This window comes from Sciurus carolinensis, chromosome 9 (assembly GCF_902686445.1).
Source record: "Sciurus carolinensis chromosome 9, mSciCar1.2, whole genome shotgun sequence".
In the NCBI taxonomy this organism is placed as follows: domain Eukaryota; kingdom Metazoa; phylum Chordata; class Mammalia; order Rodentia; family Sciuridae; genus Sciurus; species Sciurus carolinensis.
The window spans coordinates 124,724,629-124,744,333 of record NC_062221.1 but is presented as its reverse complement, the minus strand read 5'-3'; the positions used below and the strand labels follow the sequence as shown (position 1 = coordinate 124,744,333).

Here is a 19,705-nt window from a genome sequence, read left to right as displayed (position 1 = left end):
TCAACTCCTCTGGCTCCAAAACCCAAATTTTTTCCTACTATCCTAAAATGAATGGTATTTTTAGAAAACATTTAGTTTAAAGGATATAATTTCAAATTTAATTCAGAAGGACATTGACACAGTTACGAATAAGGTGAAAGGGATTATTTTCTTCCACCCAAATTACGTAATTGATATCACATTTACCCTTTATATTTAATGTTTCAAAATGGGCTTTTGAGAGTTTTATCACTTCTGTATAAGGAGCTGTGTTGGACAGTGATCATCTGATTGTTAAGCTCATGGGTGCCTTCTTCAGTTCTAGATTATTATCCCATGTGAACTGTTGACTCACATTTTAATCCCTGGCCAAACCTTCTTGCACCTCCATAATCCCAGCTGGAAAATTAGGTAAAATGAAAACATGACCTCATTAAGAAACAGATGCTTCATCTGAGCAGCGCTTTCCCGAGTAAACACATTACAGAGCTTCTGGTAACTTTTTTTAAGATGTGGTGCTGTGTCCCCTTGACCATTGGTCAGTTTAGGATCAGGAGACAGGAGCTAGAAATTTAGTTTAATTTGCCGACCAAAGTTCAGAAAAACAACCAGTTTCCTTCCTGAGGTTAATACTGTAAGCCAGCCATAGCTGTACAGCAATACCTGAGGTGAATAGGAAGCCTGCCTACCCGTTTCCTTTAATGTGTTCTGACTCCTCCAATGTTATCACTAATTTTTCAACACTAGATTCGCTTATAAATTTAAAAAGATGAGATGTTCTTTAAATCTCTGTTGGGAATATCAAAGGTGAAATTATTTAACAACATTACCTCTGTGCCAATTTAAAAAGAAGATCATCACACTGGAAGAAAAATCCAATTGTTTGCTATTTCTGCAACAGCAATATAACTCAGACTCATGACCCCAGGGACTTAGATTTGACATGCATCATTAAATTTATTTCCTTAGTATAATTCAGAAAAATTCCTTCATGATCTTATTTTATGGGATGGGTCTCATTTGCAGGGCTTTTATATGTGTGACATGATTCAACATTAAAAATAGATGGATATTTCCTATCAAATTACACCTTGACTTTTGCCAATAATTTCAAACATCAAAATTTATTCTGAGATATAGGAGCACTTCACATTTTCCCCAATCTGTCTCTTGATCCCTTAGAAAATACTCATGAATTAGACAGTTGCATTATTCCGGAAATTTTACTCTAACTTCTTTCTCTCACCCACTCCTCCATTTATTTTATTTAGAAACCATTATCAAGTGAATTCACTATATAAGGCTGTTTGGCCTTTCATTACCTCAGGATTTCAGGTGAGACGTTTCCAATTACATCATCAAGAATTAGGGATTCTCTATGAAAGATAGTATTGTAAACAGAATTGCTCAAGCAAACTGCTTTCCAGTGTTTCGCATGTCTGCTGATTACAAAAGGCTCTCAATAGAAATACTGTTTCTTCCCCAAAACAAGGCTTCATGATATCTGGTTGAAGCCCCAATAGGGAATGGCTGCCCCTAAGTCCTCCTCCACCTTTTCTCTCTCTAGTTTTCACTCCCTGCTTTACTGAAGGAGCTTTCTCAAAGATTTTCTGTAAGCTCCCAATTCTCCTCCCTCTTCTGTTCCTACGCTGTGACTCTGGAGAAGGAAATGCTTTATCTCTTCAAGGGCATGAATTGCCTTTCTCTGGGTTTCTTGATCCCATTCCTGCGTCCCCTCAACCAGTCTTGCTGCTCTGAATTACTCTCATAGCTCACCATTAAATACAACATAATGGACACAACAAACTACTTTAGCATTGTAAATACTTTCTCCAAAACTTCCTCAGATGCTTCATGAGCTGTTTTAGCCTCTGGGGCATGAATGTCTAAATCTCATCTTCAGGTATACTGCTGGGGCCTGCCTGTTTCAGAAATCCTTCATCTCCAATCCACACCATTCATTTTGAATATTCCCATGGGTGATTTATGAACAAATTTCTCCCTGATAAGGCAGATGTTTGAGAAGCTTAGGTCCATCCTGGACGATAAGTTTAAATTTTGATTCCCTTTCACAACTCTTTGAAACACACAGTTGTCAGTTGTGATGTTATATTTTAATTTCCTAGATCAAGGGTTACCAGTGTTAGTAAGCTTTGGTATCATAGTGCTCTCTCTCATGTAGGCATCCCATTAAAGTAACTTCATGCTTGTATATGTACCTTGCCATTCCAGGGTTCAAGGATATTGGGAAATTTAAGACTGAGTTCAGACTTGTTAGTGTAACTGATTGGGGACTCACATTTTAAAAATTCCACTCCTCTTTGCTGTTCGCATCCTTTAGTATGTGTGTCACGTCTTTCCTGAAGAGCATCCAAACATTCCTCACATTGATCTTCCTTTTCAATTCCCATCCAGCTCCTGAGGGGAAGTCACATGGGTCTCTCACTGTGACCTGGTTCCAGCCACTCTGGAACTGGCTTCCTGTTTTGGGGTTTCTCACATGTTCTTGCTATTGCCTGTGACTCTCGCTGCCCTGCGGAGAGCGTGCCTCTCTCAGTCAACTGACCGACTTTCCCTGTGGAGAGCAGAACGTCATTTGCTCTTTCAAATGACCCCCAGGCAGTCCATTTCTTCCTGACTTTGGGGATCTTACAAAACTTACATCTCTTTCAGCTTTAGAGGAGGTGGAGCTAAGATTTGTGCATGATCAGAATGGCAATCTTCTCTGGTAGAATTTCTTAGATGTAACTTCAGTGGCAATTAAGTTACTGAGGACTGAGATGGAGAAAACTATGTTACATGCCTTTATGGGTAGGTCAGAATGAATCCCATTCTTACGTATAACTATAATGTACTAAAAATTGATAAATAAAAAAATTCCATGGATTAACTAGTAAATTTGGGGAGCAAAAAATAAAATAATCATGATATGATGCCATATACGTGTCAAATGATCCATTAAATTGTGCCAAATATTTTAACAGTAAGATGCCTTGCTGAAGTAATTAAATGTTTTACATTGATATGCCTTGCCCCTCTATATGAAAGAAAAGAAAAAAAAAAAAAAAACAAGGTATTTTGCCCAGCCCCTCAGAGTGAATTTGATGTTTGCCATACGGCCTGTATTTTAAATCAGAAATCTAAAATCTACCCTCCAAATGAAGTGAAAATCCCTTGATGCAATAATAAAACTGCTTGTGGAAAATGCTATTTATATCAATTTGGAGGAAAAGGCTGTTACTCCATTTAACACATATGAATATCTTATGAAATAGAATGCAAATATCACATTTTTCAAAATAGAAAATCTGGATTCAAATATATATATCATGTTACAGAGGTTACTTTGGGTCACTTTTCTTTTTTCTCTTACATACCAGAGTAAAAACTTAAGTATAAAATTTCCACACAACTCCCACAGTGCAAGCTGATAAAGCTTCTACCTTGGGAAGTTCAGGATCTGCTCAGTGGATTCTCAGCAAGTGTTTGATGACGTGATTTCCAGTAATTTTAAGGAAGATTCTATTTTTCTGTGATCAGTGATCCTGAAAATCTTACCACACAGCTCAAAAATTAGATGCCCCCTCCTGATCTGCCTATGCATGTTACGGGACATACTGTATAATGTATGATGCACATTCATGCTGCTGACCACAAACTCAGCATAGCAGTGGGAAGGTTTCCCAGAGAGACCTTGCTAGCTTCATAAATACTATTGAAGTCAATTACCGAGTAAATAGCATAAATCTGTGGAGACTTGGAAGGTCACCGAGCCCTAGCCACTTAATTTCAGCCACAACAGCAGTCAGCTGCTCAGTGAATAATTTTGTTATGAGGTGTCAGTGATTTAACAAGTTGGCCAAAAGTAGTTGGAATGCAGCGTGAAAGATTTCCTCTCTGTTGAGTTTTACGGTGTACACTGGACTCTCGATTGAATGGCCAAAGTTTCTGTACTTGGCACTCAGGAATCAAAGGAAAATGAAGTAATCAATTTGCTATACTATATTCTACATGCTTTTCAGTGGGATTTCATAGGATTCTCGAAAGTTTTGGGAAAAATACTGCTGGGGTGATTTGTTGTCTACTTTTTAGAGTTTCTACAAAATGCTAGAACTGCTTACCTGAATTATTTTTTTTTAAAGTAGCCTTTTAGAGTTATTGAGGAAGGTCAATTCATCCTTAGACTGTTTGAAAACTGATATTAGGTAATAAAAAGCAATTTACTCAGATTATAGGAATGTGCTGATGTGCTGTGTGTAATGGCATCTGACTAATGGAATGGCCATGGTGTGGGCTGGGATTACAGAGAGCGTGGTTGAGAAGCTTAAGCACAAGTACCACCTGGCTGATCAATCACTTCCCAGGATCTTATTTGTTCTGTAGTCTCTAACCCTCCATGAAGGGCATCTTGAGCTTTCAGAGATTTCTTAAATGGAGACGGATATATTTTCAAAATAAGCTTTCTGCTTGTGAAACTAGTAACGAGTCACAGCTCACCAAGTAACAAAAAGAAAGTATGAAATAAGCTTGCATTTGCATGGAACCTAAAAGCTAGTCACTTCCCTTCTCTATCTTTGCCTTCCCAGTCCATTTCACATAACTACCTATGTCCTTGATCAAGAAAATAAATCTCTGACATTCAAGAACCATCTCTCGAGTGTTTGCAAGTTGCATGGCATTAAGTTAAATGCAAAGGTTTCAACCGGGAATTGAGGGCAGATGCACTTTGATCTCATGGGGCTTAGGGTCGATCAGAGAAGGCAGAAAATTAGACAATCAAAATAATATGTGGTGAGGGCTATGACATAATCCCACAGTTGCCCCACAAATTCTAGATTCTAAATAAGGCTTTGTTTCTACATGTCATTGAGCATATGTGAGCCAGATGAATTATGGGACTATCCATTCTCTAGTTTAATTTTTCAGTTTTCTTCCAAATGTTCACCCAAAGTAATGGCTCAACTAACTAGATGCAGCTTTTATTTCCCTACAGTGCAGTCTTTGGGTGAGAAAGAAGTTAAAATGAACTCATTTATAATTGGGAGACAAAAAACTCAAGTATCAGCGTAATTGTCAGGGAAAAATAAAATTGCAAAACTGCTCGTCATTTGCAGTTCCTTTATTCACTCCCATATTGTGTGCTTCCTCGGTTCTCTCCCTTAGGTCATCTACTTGGCCTCTCCCATGATGATTCCAAATTCTGCGAAGAGAACTTTGGTTCCACAGAAGATAAGCGCTTAATGTCTTCCATCCTAACCAGCATTGATGCATCCAAGCCCTGGTCCAAATGCACCTCAGCCACCATCACAGAATTCCTGGATGACGGCCATGGTATGTATCCTTCAGGACAACAGAGACTCAACGGGAAAAAAAAGCTGGTATTCTTAGGAGCTTTACTTTATTGCCTTCCCATAATGTTCATCTTGCCCTCTAAAACGATGGTGGTTCAGACGGTGTCAAAATAGGAGCAAGGAAATTGATTGTCTGTTGGTGTGTAATGCCAGCATCCCTGGTGGCTTTATAGCTATGGTATTTTTGCTTTTGAATTGTAAAGTTCAAAAGAGAAACCGTGTGGGAGACCACACAGAATGCCTAGCGGGTGCCCTGAAAGCCTGGCTTTTATTCCCTCTCTTACCACTGGCTTCCTGTGAGAACTTTGGCAGACATCTTGGTTTGCCTGCTATTAATACAACTCTCAGAATTATTTGTTACATGCCTATTACAGGGGTGTGGTGTAGGTGTAGGTGACAGTTCTACCGGATTCTCTTTATGGCAACATGAAACCAGCAGAGGAAGCTCTCTAGCTTCTCATTGACTGGAAGAATTTGATTTCATTCTGACAGCAGATTCTCCTGCAAGTGAAATAAAAACTGCAGAACAGAAACAGAAAAGGAATCTCAATGATGGGAAAGCACTTTAAGAACTTCAAAAGAAAGTCTTTGGCTTATCCTTTAGAGACAGTTCAGAGCATAGTATACACTTTATTAAACTCTTTAAGACTAGAATCAGAGCCATAAATTATATAGAAATACAGAGGAAGTTATAATTTTAGAAATAATAAATTCTAACCCCTAAGTAAACTTCTGAAACAAGCTGTTGCAAATTTTCTCACATCCTTTATTACTTAAAAATAATAGGAAACCAGGAAGGTGGACACCTTAGAGTCAGAGAGCCATCTTCAGAGATCACATATTTCACTTCACTGCATCTACTGAAAAAGGGCATATTCTTCACTTTTGCTCTTTGAAAATTTGTCTCTTTGTAAAACTGGTGGTTGAATCAAATACCATAATAATTTTTCATAAAGTCATCTTGTGTACGGTTCAGCATCTGTAATAATGGTCTTTCCCAAATCCACAAGAGTTATGACTTATTATATTCGTAATTTCTTAAAGAGTGTTAGGCATCTTGAACTTCGGCTACACAGTGTCAAAACAATGATAATTAAATTCATTTCGGACAGAAAGAAGTTCAGCTACACAGTTCTTTGATTTTAAATAGCCAGAATGTGTTGTTTCATTCATTCACACTACATCACTGATGAACTGTGAAGGCTTTCACTGCTTGCTGCTGTTTACATTTCCCATCCCTAGAACTAACCTGAGTCCAGCTTGGTGTTAAATTCTTCTCAATACAAAATAAATGCTGCTTATTTGTTGAAAGGACAGCCCAATTGCTTAAAAACTTCAGAATAGACTAGGAATCACTGTATTAGATTTTCCTTAGACTAATAATAAAATGAGCATTTATGTTTTATTAGTGTACAGTGCTGGTTAGATGCTGATAAAGTCCTAAATTAAATCTTTATCTAATTATCTTTTTATCTACATGGATCAAGTCAATGTCAGATAAAGTCTGTCTTCAGTGGAACCTTAGCACTTCTTCCCAAATATTACTTTTGCTGTTTTATTTTTTCAAGTTTGCTGAAAATGAAATAACATTAATATCTAATTTCAAAATCACACATTGTACATTCCAAAAGGTTGAGCTAAACCTTGACTCATTAAATGAATGGATTTAGTTGCTAAGACAGCAAATACTTACGGCTAAAATGGGACCAAATTTTTTTTCCTGAACAAGTATTAGGTCAACTAATTACAATGCTGTGCAGAATTTTGTTCCTTATTGCCATAATTTTGGAATGATTCATTTATTTCATGTTTTGGAACTCATGGTCTTTGCTTTCTATGCAGCAAATTGGCTTTCAGCATCATCTTCATCTTTAAACATTATTTCTATATTTAAAGAAGTCCATGCTCTGAATTCTAACAGTTGTACAACAAATTTACATGTTTCTTTTTTATCCAGTTTCTGTTCAAAAGGATTCTTGATACAGAACAAAAACATAATTCTTGTAGATATATTATCTTATTCATTTGTGCTGATTAAAATCATCTGAATTTCCTGGATGCAAATTAAATAAACATATTCAGTTACCAGAATTCTTTGAACAGAAAATGTTCAGTTTATTTATTGACTTTTTTCCTCAAATTTAGATTCTCTCACTTTTGAATATGTTGGTTTGTTTAGGCAGTGTTTTATTCTAGCCAAAGCAAAGAATTCTATTTTATGAGTCACCTATAGTGATTAAATTAGCTTCAGAATAATGAAAAATAAAGGAAAATAGTGTGAAACAGTGGCAAAGCTAAATTATGTTTCATTTCTTCTCAAAGTAGCATACACAGAATTTAAGCAGGTACACTCTAGAGTACTGTTATTTAAATGTGAATTCAGATAATTTAATAACTTTTTAATTGGGACTCCCCCCCAGAAAAAACTGACTTAAGTCATTTTAAGTGTAAAGGAAGCCATAGGAACCAGGAAACCCAATTTCTAGATGACTGAGGTTCTGACATTTGAACTAAGGCACTTAGGAGCAAACCCAAGGAGAATGTGAAGGAGCAAACCAAGGAGAATGTCAAAGCCCAAGGAAGGAAGGAAAATGAACATATTTGTCTAGAGACCAATAGACTTCAGGAATCTTGTCATGAAGCCTTTCATTTTACTCCTAGGGAGCTATGTAGGTTTCCACTCAGATACCAGTCATTCATACGTTATACTTTTACTGTTTTTCTGCTCTAATTTCCTAGACCACTAACAATGTTAAACAATGAAATGGTCATGGGGAGTGGAGAAGACTTCAGACAGGTAAACTGAGGGCAAGAAACAGCACTGTTTAACAATAAAGAAGAAACAAAAGCAGTAAAATATAGCCCCAAAATATAAAAAGTCCAGTGGTCTGATACCATTTTCCAAGGGGTCTATTTGTATTATCCCTAAAGCTACTGCTGTATTTTGGCATAATGGAATAAATTCGAGAAAAAAAAATGATTTTTTGTTATTGAGGAAGGTTAAATGGTAAAACTAATATAAAGAGTGCAAAGCAATTGCTATTTTTTAAGTAGGTATTTTCACAAAATGTGTGTAATTGTGTGTGTGTGGTGCTGAGGATTGAACCCAGGTTCTCACACATGTGAGGCTAACTCTTTGTCACTGAACCACATCTCCAGCCCCAAAACATATGTAAGTTTTGATGGTATCTTGGTATCTACAGAGTACCGTATCTGGAAAATGCATTCTCATGTAATATCTTATCGCTTCCCTTCCCACCTCCAAAAGTGCTGGAGAGATGAGAAACTAAATTCAAAGCACTTGATTTATTTTAAAAATTATTAGCTATAAGTGGCTGGACATTTGTAGCACTCAACCACTGCCAAACTTAAATTCATTAGCACTGAGTGTTTCCTGATTTAGCTCCAACAAGAAATATGCAGCAATTAGTTTATGGTTAAGAAGCCCATGTGCATACTCAAAAGTAGCTGTGTCTGGAGATTTGTGATTCAGAAAGGAGTAGCCATTTCCCCTGGGACTCCTCCACCCTTGGCCAAGAGACTTGCGGAAGCCCTGAGTGTTTATACCCACTAGTTCTAAGCAAGCTGGCTGGGAGTGTGATCTAAAGTAAAGGTAAGCACTGGCAGAGAAATTGTGCAGTGAAAGCAGACTATTGAATTTCCTCTCTCCAATGCTTAATAACCTTGAGGCCAAAAAAGATAGCTGTGTTTGCTATATCCCCAAGTCCACAGTGCCAGATGATAAGAAAGGCCACCACCTAGGTAGAGACAGCTCAAGATCACCCGCAACACAGGTGCTAAGGAAAATCTGCAGACAATCTTGAAATATTAATATGTAGTTGATTTAAAGAGCTCAGTTTATTTATAATCACTCACTAAACACTGAACTTTAGATTTAAAAAAGAATGGTTTTGGAAAACCAGGTCTCTGAATCCTTTGCCAACTTTACAGCTTATCTGATTGTACAATTTAGCATAAGAGCTAAACATTCAGTTTTTAAGGTGGTAGTTAGCAAAATTCAGAGCATTATGGTTATATCTTGATTTTCACAATAAATGTTCTTTATTTATTGTGCAAATGAGACATTTTAAGGCCGTGGTGACCTATATTTTTCAAAAGCTTTGCTTCCCCCTTTATGGTGGGGCATTTTCAATCTTATTTCCTTGCCATTGCATCTGCTGATATGCACCTCATGCCTCTGACAGCTTCACTCACAGACTTTACTGTTACTTCAGGTCAGTACCCTTTGTTCCTTTGTCAATGCCTTTGTTCCTTTATCTAACACTAGCTCCCAAATGACTCATTGAATAGCAGGCAAATGCACCCATTTCTCTTTTAATGTCAGATATTCAAGCTAAGACCCCCAAAAATAAAAAAAATAAATAAAGAAGAGGCACAGAGGCAGGGACATGAAGATAGGAAGCAACAAGGGAAAATATGCGGTCCTGTTGGTCCTCTTTGGAGGCTTCAGTGGGAACACTGATTGATTTCTTCTCTGCAAAGGACATTTTAGGTCAATTCTTAACTTTATGCCTGAGTATTGAAAAGGATAGAAAGACAGAAACTTAATTACAGTGCTGGAAATACAGAAGAAAAGTGGAAATATAGAACAATCTTCATCTGATAGTTTCCACTCGACATTAATATGAGAGATGAATAGTGCTATAAACTAGGTATATAAAACCAGAGATCACCTGGAGGCAAGGGCTACCTTCCACCTCATTGGTAGACTTCAGTGGCCAGAAAGAGAAGCCACATTCTTTTTGCATCCTTTTCAAATCACCTCATTTCACTTTTTTGTATTTTGCCTATTTTAAACATTTAATTCACCATGGACAATAAAAATGTGATTTCTTTTGACTTTATAAAGTATTCATTTTGTACACATAATATGTTAAAGCAAAGAAAGGAAGGAAAGAAGAGAGGGAGGCAGGGGCAAAGAAGTAAACTGGTAATTTGTGGAACAAAACAAAAAAAGTAAGTGTTGGTAGCAAAGCCTAGATAGAATTTCAGACTAGGATAATTTCATATGCATGTGAAGTAGATATGAAAAAGTGATTGAGAATAAGAGATTAAGAGAAAGTCAGAAGTAGGTCAGGAGCCTATAGAGGTCAATATAAATGATCCTAAAAATTGATCAATTTCCCTTTCCCTCCAACTGTGCATTTTGAAAAGTGAAAAATGTGTATCCAATACGCTATTACTTCAATTTTAAATATTTTATGCTATGAGATTCAGAATCATGCTGTATAATAACTTTGGTGTCGTTCCTTGGAATGGGTCTGCCTTTACGTAGAGACGTTTATACTATTTTGTTGCAGAAGGACATACATCAACATGAAAAAGACATCCATAGACTATATGACTCAGAGTCAGCAGAAATGGTCCAGTAACATATTCGAGGACTGTGAACATGGTGGTGATAAGTTAGTCAATCAATTAATGAAAGAAATCATTTTATTTTCAAAGGTCATCTCCACACAACCGCTAAGGAAAAAAAAAAAAATCAAAGATCTGATATACCTAATTCTTAGTAGCGAAGCAAATGTGCTTGGTTTTGAAAATTTGTATTTCTGAATGAAGTGTCATGAAGAGCGGCCACATCTTCAAGTCTCCTTTTTGTAGGGTGATTTTACTCATCGTCAGAGTCAGTGTCAGTGACTTCATATGCATAGAAAGGTGGCGACTCATTTTGGCTCAAGATAAGTAAGGCAGACCCATGCCACATGCACCCACGGTAAAGACTTCCCAGATCATATCTGGTTACCCAGTTCCGTGATCTGTGCCTTGTAGTACAATTTTTTTAAAGTTTCTTAAAACAGCACTTTTGAGGAATTGGAAAGCATTCTTGCTGATTCAGATTTGTTGAGAGTCTTCAAACATCAGCAGTCTGCTAAGCCTTCCTGGTTTCCATGGCATTCTTTTTCCATGTAGCAATGAAGATAACACCCTCCATGGAGTTCTGTGTGCCTCATCTTGGTCCTGTAAACAGAGCTTAGTGAGGTTTTCCTATCATTCTTTCCTATTAACTTGATGTGGATGTTTTCCTTTCAACTTGATGTTTTTCCCACACGTTCTCTTTGGCAGGCCACTTACTTTTAATGCTTTTTCTGGGTTCCCTTCAGAAGCTTTACCTCTTCAAACACCCTGGCACAGAAGTTAAATGGGAACTTTGCTCTTTATTCATTTTCATATAATGCCTCTGTCACAGATGGACAAATTCTAAGGTATTCACTTTGAAGAAACCTGAATGTAGCTGTAAAAACATTTGCAGAACACTTAAAATGGGCCACTTCTCAGTAGCAAGTAAGGATTTGAATTTTTTGAATAAAAAGAATAATACATCTAAAAGGTTGATAGATATGTTGAACAGAGAACTATCATTGTTTCCTGTTTTTCTGTTCTCCCTTTGTATCTTTGTTTGCTAATTTTACCTTTAGACTGTGATAGTGAGAAGAGATGATTTTCTTCACAGTGAATTAGGGAGCGTGTAACTGCCTTGGCCAATGGCATGCACCTTGTTAGTGTTTCACTAGCCGTATAGGTAGACCAGTTGTTTGTACCATTAGCATGCCTGCCTTTCGGCAGTGGTGTAAGACAGATCTCCACATGCTTACAGAAGGCAAATTGGCTTGCAATGAGGGCAGGTTCTGGGCATGAGGCCCTAATAGCCTTGTGGCCTTGGGTAAATGATCTGCGTCTTATGTTCCTCAGTTCTCTTATCTATAAAGTAAGCAAAATAAATAAATCTGCCTCATAGGGGTCTTGTGAGGATTAAATAAGTTATTACATGTAGATACCTGAGAACAGTAGGTGTAACAAATGTTCATTATTGTTTTCATTGCTATTATCATCAGTGCATAAATCCTAAAATTAAGGAAACAAAGAAAAAATAAAGAAATAGATGGGCAGAATGCATGCATGAGTATGTGACAAAAGAAGATTAATGGAGTCAACTCACTGGGGAAGGAATTCTTAGGCAAACTTTTTGAGGGCAGAGAGACATGTGTCACCTGTGGATTTGCTCCATCTGTGTCCCAGCTTCGAAGGACTCCTCATCTCACTCCTGCTTGCCTGTCACCACCCTGATCTCTGGTATTTGCAGGAAGACACTAATATGGTTTTGAAAAATATATTCCAGACACCCAATACATACCTGTTCACCAAAGAATAGACACCAAGGGAAGAGAAAGAAGAGAATACCAAGGATAAATTCTGTTTCTTAAAGTTGTAGAGGATTTATTATTACTATTAAGTACACTATCAGATCTCCTCTAGGTCCATCCTAATTTTTTTGGGAGGGTGCTTCAGCACAATGACTATTTTCAAAGTATTTATTACAAATAATTTCGTGTACTCATATGCCGCCAGCCCCACCTCCATTACAGGCGCTCCCCAGCGCATCACCCGCTAAGACGCTGGAGGGCGCTGCTGAGTCGGAGGCGCGCCGCCCGTGCCGTTTGCAGAGCCCCTTTTCCAGGGGTCACACTGCAGATTGTGGGTGCATGGTTCTTAAGCATGGAGTCTTTCATTTTCAGATGTCTCACCTCAGTGGTGTGAATCCCAAACCTCGCGCAGTGGTCAATTTCGTTTATTCTTTTAGGTAACTGTTTACTAGACCTACCACGGAAGCAGATCCAGGGCCCCGAGGAGCTCCCAGGACAGACCTACGATGCCACCCAGCAGTGCAACCTGACCTTCGGCCCTGAGTACTCGGTGTGTCCCGGCATGGACGTCTGTGCCCGCCTCTGGTGCGCCGTGGTGCGCCAGGGCCAGATGGTGTGTCTGACCAAGAAGCTGCCGGCTGTGGAAGGGACACCGTGTGGGAAGGGGAGAATCTGCCTGCAGGGCAAGTGTGTGGACAAAACCAAGAAAAAGTACTACTCAGTAAGTGGTCACCCAACGCCTGGAGACCTAGCATGGGACCGCCTGGGCACTGTCATAGAGGGCTTTATTTCTTGGTTAAAAGATTCTCCCTCCCCCTCCATCTATATAAGCTTCGCCTTTGACCTGCCCTCGCCACCTTCAGTAATCAAACACTGGAGAAGATTTGACACCAGGAATTTCTTTAGGAATTATAGCCTTTCACAAATAAATGTATGACCCAGAACCAATCTGACAGAGACCCCAAGTAGGGCCCCAGAAATTATTTTTTGAAGGCTCACTTTCAGATTCCTCTTGCTAAAATTCCAAACTCTATATTTAATGTAATTATGTAAATTTAGTAAGGAAACGGTAGGAGAGTCAATGCCATGGTCCTTACATGTATTTGGCAAGCTCCAAATGGCCATGTTTCTTCCCTTGGTACAAGTTCATCTAACCTGAGGAACTGCAGTAACCTCTGGCTGTCCCCGGGAAACAGGTTTGCACTAAATGCATAGTCCCAGGTCAGGTCACAAACTGCCCGCTTCATCTTCAAGGCCAGATCACACAGAGTGTTCCCTCTCACTTGGAAGATTTTGCAGAGTCCTGGAGAAGTGCTGCCTTGTGTTCATCACCTGTGTTTCTGCAGGCTGTCACCAACACCAATCTTTCAACACCGTCAGACACCCTGACACGGGCAGCCAGAAGTAGTTCCGCACACTTTCCCTGGGCAAAATAGCATGCAGTGTTTTTCCTCTGGGAGTCCCTTGGCTTCCTTCTGCAGTGTTTTCCCGGGACTAGACCTAGGTTGTCATCACAGAGCTCTCCCTTCCCTGTAGGGTACACGCATGAAGGTTACAGGTGTCCTTCAGTTTCAGTCACATCTAATTAGGACTTCAGCCAAGCCATTTCATTCAGCCAAATACATTTATATATGGTTCAGAGTCTGTTACAGACAGACAGAAACATGATGTCATCAGAGGGACCCTAGAGTTTCGGGTCTAACAGGGGAAAAAGACATGGACATGCAGACTCAACCAAACAATGCCTGGCCTCCCGCAAAGCCATCAAAATTTTGCACTTCATCAAACACATGAGGTCAGATTTTACGGAAAGAGGACAAGGTCCAGTGGTTACCAACAGAGTTGTACAATATCGGAAAGCATGATTTAAAATGCCCATAGAAAATAGAAGACATTCTTTGTGGTGTACTTAGTACTTAATAGGATGCTTTAGGTCCTCTGCTACTGGTGGTAAAGACTGGGAAAAGATGAATTGCTTAGGATTGAAAATGGGTTGCAATTCCAGAGCATGACCATGTTCAATTCCGTGAAAATGTAACTACATATGTCATGAAGTTTCCACCATCCCGTTACATGCAAGTTATTTCCAAAGGTACCTTTGAATGTTTTCCTCCTGAGTTAAAAAACAAACAAACAACAACAACAAAAACCTTATCTTTTCTATTTCAGACATCAAGCCATGGCAACTGGGGGTCCTGGGGACCCTGGGGCCAGTGTTCTCGCTCATGTGGGGGAGGTGTACAGTTTGCCTATCGCCACTGCAATAACCCTGCACCCAGAAACAGTGGCCGCTACTGCACAGGGAAGCGAGCCATCTACCGCTCCTGCAGTGTCATGCCCTGCCCGCCTAATGGTATGCTACTGTCCTGTCAGTAACTACCCTATGCCACATGTGTTTGAACTGTGACAGAAATAAATAGGAGAGGCTGAAGAAATAACATATGATGCTACACAGTTCCAATGGTATGCAAATCAATAACAAACATGTGAGTGATGTTTAAATTATTATAAACAAGTTAGTGTATTCAGGGAATTGAAAGACAATGATCCTGCTTTCAACTTTGTATATATAAAATCTTTCAGCACTGGTGCATAAAGGAGCTCTGTGATAAAGTTAGCATCATCTCCTTAAATATTTAAATGTACAAGATTACATCTAAGTCTCAGAACAGGTCAAATGTTAAAATAACATTTTTTTTTTTTTTTTTTTTTTTTTTACCCTAGGTAAATCTTTTCGTCATGAGCAATGTGAGGCCAAAAACGGCTATCAATCTGATGCAAAAGGAGTCAAAACATTTGTAGAATGGGTTCCCAAATACGCAGGTGTCCTACCAGCAGATGTGTGTAAACTGACTTGCAGAGCCAAGGGCACCGGCTACTACGTGGTCTTTTCTCCAAAGGTAACTACACTCTGCCTGCACAAAAGCAGAAGGTATCCTTGGTGCAAATTATTTGGTAGAATGAAGGCTACAGATGCCAAACATAAGCAGTTATTATCTTGGAGGCGGTTTGAATTTTGGAGACTTTTATTTTCATCTCTATAATTTTATATTTTAAAACTTTATACAATGAATAAAAATTATTTTTTCAACAGAACAAGTAAATGTTTTAAAAGCTATTTTTGAAAATCATAACTCACTGTCAGGGAAAGCAAAGTGTGACCTGAACTTCAAAATAGCCATGAAAACAACTAGTATTTCCTAGGCACATTTGCAAAGGGGAATATAAAGCAAGCAGCCTTTCTATTTTTCTGTCATTTACTTAAGACAGACTCTGCTGAGTCAGGAAGATGGGCATCAAGATCATTGTCTCTGACCCAAGCTTTTGAATAAGTCTTGGACCTTGAATGTGAATCCATGTCATTCCAGTTAAATATATTTTATGTTTGTGGTTATCCCTTATTTTTCAAAGATGAGCATTTTCTGCTTAGAAAATATACTGCAGGTTTCCCTTTCTTACATTCACTATTGTGCAGCAACTTTCAAATTCTGTTTAACTAATTTGCAAACAGGTGCAGCAACATTTAAAAAATGTTCTGAAACTGGTCTTCAGATATGTACATTATTGCAAACTAAGATAATGTTTAATTTAAGTGAAATCTTAGAAATATATTTCTTTTAGTATGAAATAATACATTTTCTTTAAAAAATAATACAGAGAGCCAGGCTGGGTGGCACATACCTGTAGTGCCAGTGACGTGGGAGGCTGAGGCAGGAGGATTCCAAGTTTAAGTCCAACCTCAGCAACTTAGCAAGGCCCTGAGCAATTTAACAAGACCCTGTCTCAAAATAAAAAATAAAAGGGCTGGGAGTGCTGCTCAGTAGTAAAGAACGCCTCTGTTCAAACAAACCCCAGTACCAATAAATAAATAGCACAGAAAAATAAAAAAAGAACCTGGAAATAGCACTATCCAGAGAACCATTAACCTGTTGAAGTATAGTCTACTTCAATTTATATACACCACACACCTTCAGTCATACTCAGACATATATATGAAAAGAAAGAGTTTTGTCTATACACAAACAAATGCAAGTTTATATATGTGATCATACATACATGTTTGTGTTATAAATACATGCATAAGCCACAATTTATATGCATGTTATTTTTAGCTAGAATTTTAACAACAATTTATACTCCTTGTTTCAAAATATATTCACTCTCTTTCAGTAGTATTTTTCTGACTTTCCCATGTTTTATTTTCTACATTAACCTGTTTATCTTTATTTCAATGTCTGACATTTAAATGCACAATGGGGAATGCTCTCCATCCAATCACATGGGTTTGAATAAGTTTAGATCTTCAAATTTGCTACCCTAAGAGCAGTTATACAGTAAAGAAGAATCTTTGTGTCCTTAATGTCCTTAAGCCTGCTTATATTCAGTTCTCCACAGGCACCATAGTTGCCCCAGTAAGTGAAAAAAATTGTTTCAATTAATATAAAAAACCAAGATGATACTGTGGGAAAGAGTTATGCACACCAAAATGGAGACAAGTACCTAGGATGGACTAGCACTTTAAGCTGAGAGAAGGTGCATTACTTAGATGTCCCCAGATCTTATTGCTAATATAGCAAGGATGTTTCAGTTAGAAACTCCTGAAAACTAAGTGGTGGGTGGATTTTTGATTGCCGTTCTATTTTTCGATATATGATTTATTCCAATCAAACTCAAATGAGAACTTGCAAGTTTACCAAAGGAATCAAATTGCAAAGCACCCTCGTGCCCACTGCTGCTGTGTCCGCTGTTTCAGGTGACTGACGGAACTGAGTGCAGGCCCTACAGCAATTCTGTCTGCGTGCGCGGGAAGTGTGTGCGCACTGGCTGCGATGGCATCATTGGCTCAAAGCTGCAATATGACAAGTGCGGGGTGTGCGGAGGAGACAACTCCAGCTGTACAAAGGTGATTGGGACCTTCAATAAGAAAAGGTAATACGATAGAACGCTTGCCCTTATGTGAATTGAGCAAAGCTTTAGACTCTTGCAAAATTGATACAGGGGATTCGCATTACCTCATAAGCTGTTTTTAGGGCAAGTCTGACAGGGCGCTAGGAACGCATTTCGGCTGTGAGAAGGGAGGGAGAGGATATGAACAAAGCCCTGATAATTCAGGAGAAACTCCTGGTGCCTCTGGAAAAAGATGGACAGCCCCAGCTGTGTAGGTCAAGAGGACAGCATCCAACTATCCTGATATTGTGCAGATCTGTTATTCCTAAAACATAATTGATGAAAAGATTCCTGGTTTCCATTTTAACTTATTTTTTAACAAGGCAATTCTTACTAGCCTGAGTTTTTCTTGAGAAATCGTTTTTTTCTTGCAAACTGTAAGTTAATTGAAGCAGTGTGGGTACCAATCTGGGTTTACAGTGAATATTCTGTTTTATATCTACACTAAAGGAAATACATAAAGAAATGTCTCCTGCATCCTTAGTTGTGCTTTAAGTACTTAGGTGTATAAATTACCAATTTCTGGCATGAAATATTATGCTAACAAATAGGATGGCTACCTCTAATGGGATACAGGATTATTTTTCTTCTTTGCAAAACCACATCTATGCTGAGTGAAATTAGCTGAGTGGACTTGTATTCTTGATGTAGGTGCTGTGTTATCTTTAGAGAGTAATGCACAAACCAAATTAATTATAAGAATTTATTTAAAAGATTAAGCATGATGTCAATGTAAAGAACTGGAAGTTTTCTTTGATATGATAAAAATCTGTGGCTAAAAATTTATTCTGGGTTAAAATATGTGCCACTAATCTTAGTCGATCATGAAATAGTAATTAATTACCCAACCACATTGAACCATCTGTGATGATAAGCCCTGCACATTCAATTATATTCTGCATTTTATACATCTCAAAGGTACAAGACATGTTACAGATGATGAGTTCAGCCTTTTGTTTTACAAATGAGAAAACTGACACTATAAAAGTTTAAGACACAGATGTCTACATGGCTAATGGCTGTTGACCTGAGCAAAGGCTGTAACTTAAGTACAGGCCATTTTGTAATTTAAAAAATAATTTATAAAGGAAGGTAGGCATGGAGAGAGGAAGGAAATAAAAATTTATAAACTAGATGGGGAACAAAACTAATATAAATAATACCATATACATATATCCTATGTATTCTTCTACATAAAGTTTAAACCCCTTTTTCAAATGCTAAGTATAACATTTAAGTTTTTATGTTGACAACTAGTATCTGCACACTTGATGTCACATGAAAAGATGAAGAAAGTCATGATAAAGAGGTTCAGTACAACCTCTTACAAACTGATTTGACCAAGACTACATTTTGTGGTACAATGACCTGTTTGAATGTCCCAAATAAAGTACCTAGGAGTAACATTGATCTTGGAGCTGTAATATTTACAACCAAGTTCTAGTTCAAAAATAATTCACTAACCACGTCATCTTTGAAAAGTCACTTAAATTTCCTTACCAGGATATTTCTCAAAAGTAGAATGGAAATAGTAGCAATTATCTTGCAATTAATGAAACAATAGAGAGGATTAAATGATGTAATACATACTAAAATATTTCAAATTCATACCTGTTCACAAATATGACCTCTCCTCCTTATTTTGGTAAAATGGTAACTTAATTGCTTAAGCCCAAACTTTGGAGTTGACTTTTCTCTTCTCATTTTCTCTCACATCCCATATTCCTCTACCAGCAAATTCTGTTGGTTCTCTTCCCACCATTTATCCAGATCAGTTGCCCCTCACCACCATGATAACTTCATCCTCAATCACCAAATCTTGCCTGGCTCATCGGTAGTCTTCTTACTGATATCCCTGTCCCTGGACCCTATAGCCTCTTCTTCATCCAGCAAGGAGAGTAACTGCTTTATTACCCAATCACATCCTGGTGTTCCTTGGTCAACACTCTCTGATGGCTCCTGTGTCACTTAGTGTCCAAGACTGGTTTGTAACCTGCAAGCTTCTAAAGGATTTGGCCCCTGCCCTGCTCAGTGGTGCCTCCTCAACATGGTCCTTTGGCTCTGCTCCGACTACATTGGACTTCCCGATTCTTCTCAAACAGCCATCATGTATGTGCTGTTTCCTATGCCTGGGACACTTTTCCCCAATTAATAAGCTACTCTCTCTCTGGAATTCCTGTAGATCTCTGTCAAATGTCACCTTCCCAGATAATGGCTACCCTAAATGAGTAGGAAGACCACTCCCCCAATCCCACTATTACT

At 38.3% G+C, this 19,705-nt stretch overlaps 1 protein-coding gene across 4 annotated transcripts in view; it reads left to right on the top strand.

Moving 5' to 3' along the window:
- Adamts5 (ADAM metallopeptidase with thrombospondin type 1 motif 5) overlaps positions 1-19,705 on the top strand; it is a 49,431-nt gene that overhangs the window by 19,061 nt on the left and 10,665 nt on the right. For all 4 annotated transcript variants that reach the window (XM_047564853.1, XM_047564852.1, XM_047564850.1 and 1 more), the window contains 5 exons: positions 5,143-5,310; positions 12,934-13,217; positions 14,666-14,849; positions 15,221-15,396; positions 17,250-17,425. In XM_047564853.1, coding sequence (XP_047420809.1) covers positions 5,143-5,310; positions 12,934-13,217; positions 14,666-14,849; positions 15,221-15,396; positions 17,250-17,425 — 988 coding nt within the window. The remainder of the gene's footprint in view (positions 1-5,142; positions 5,311-12,933; positions 13,218-14,665; positions 14,850-15,220; positions 15,397-17,249; positions 17,426-19,705) is intronic.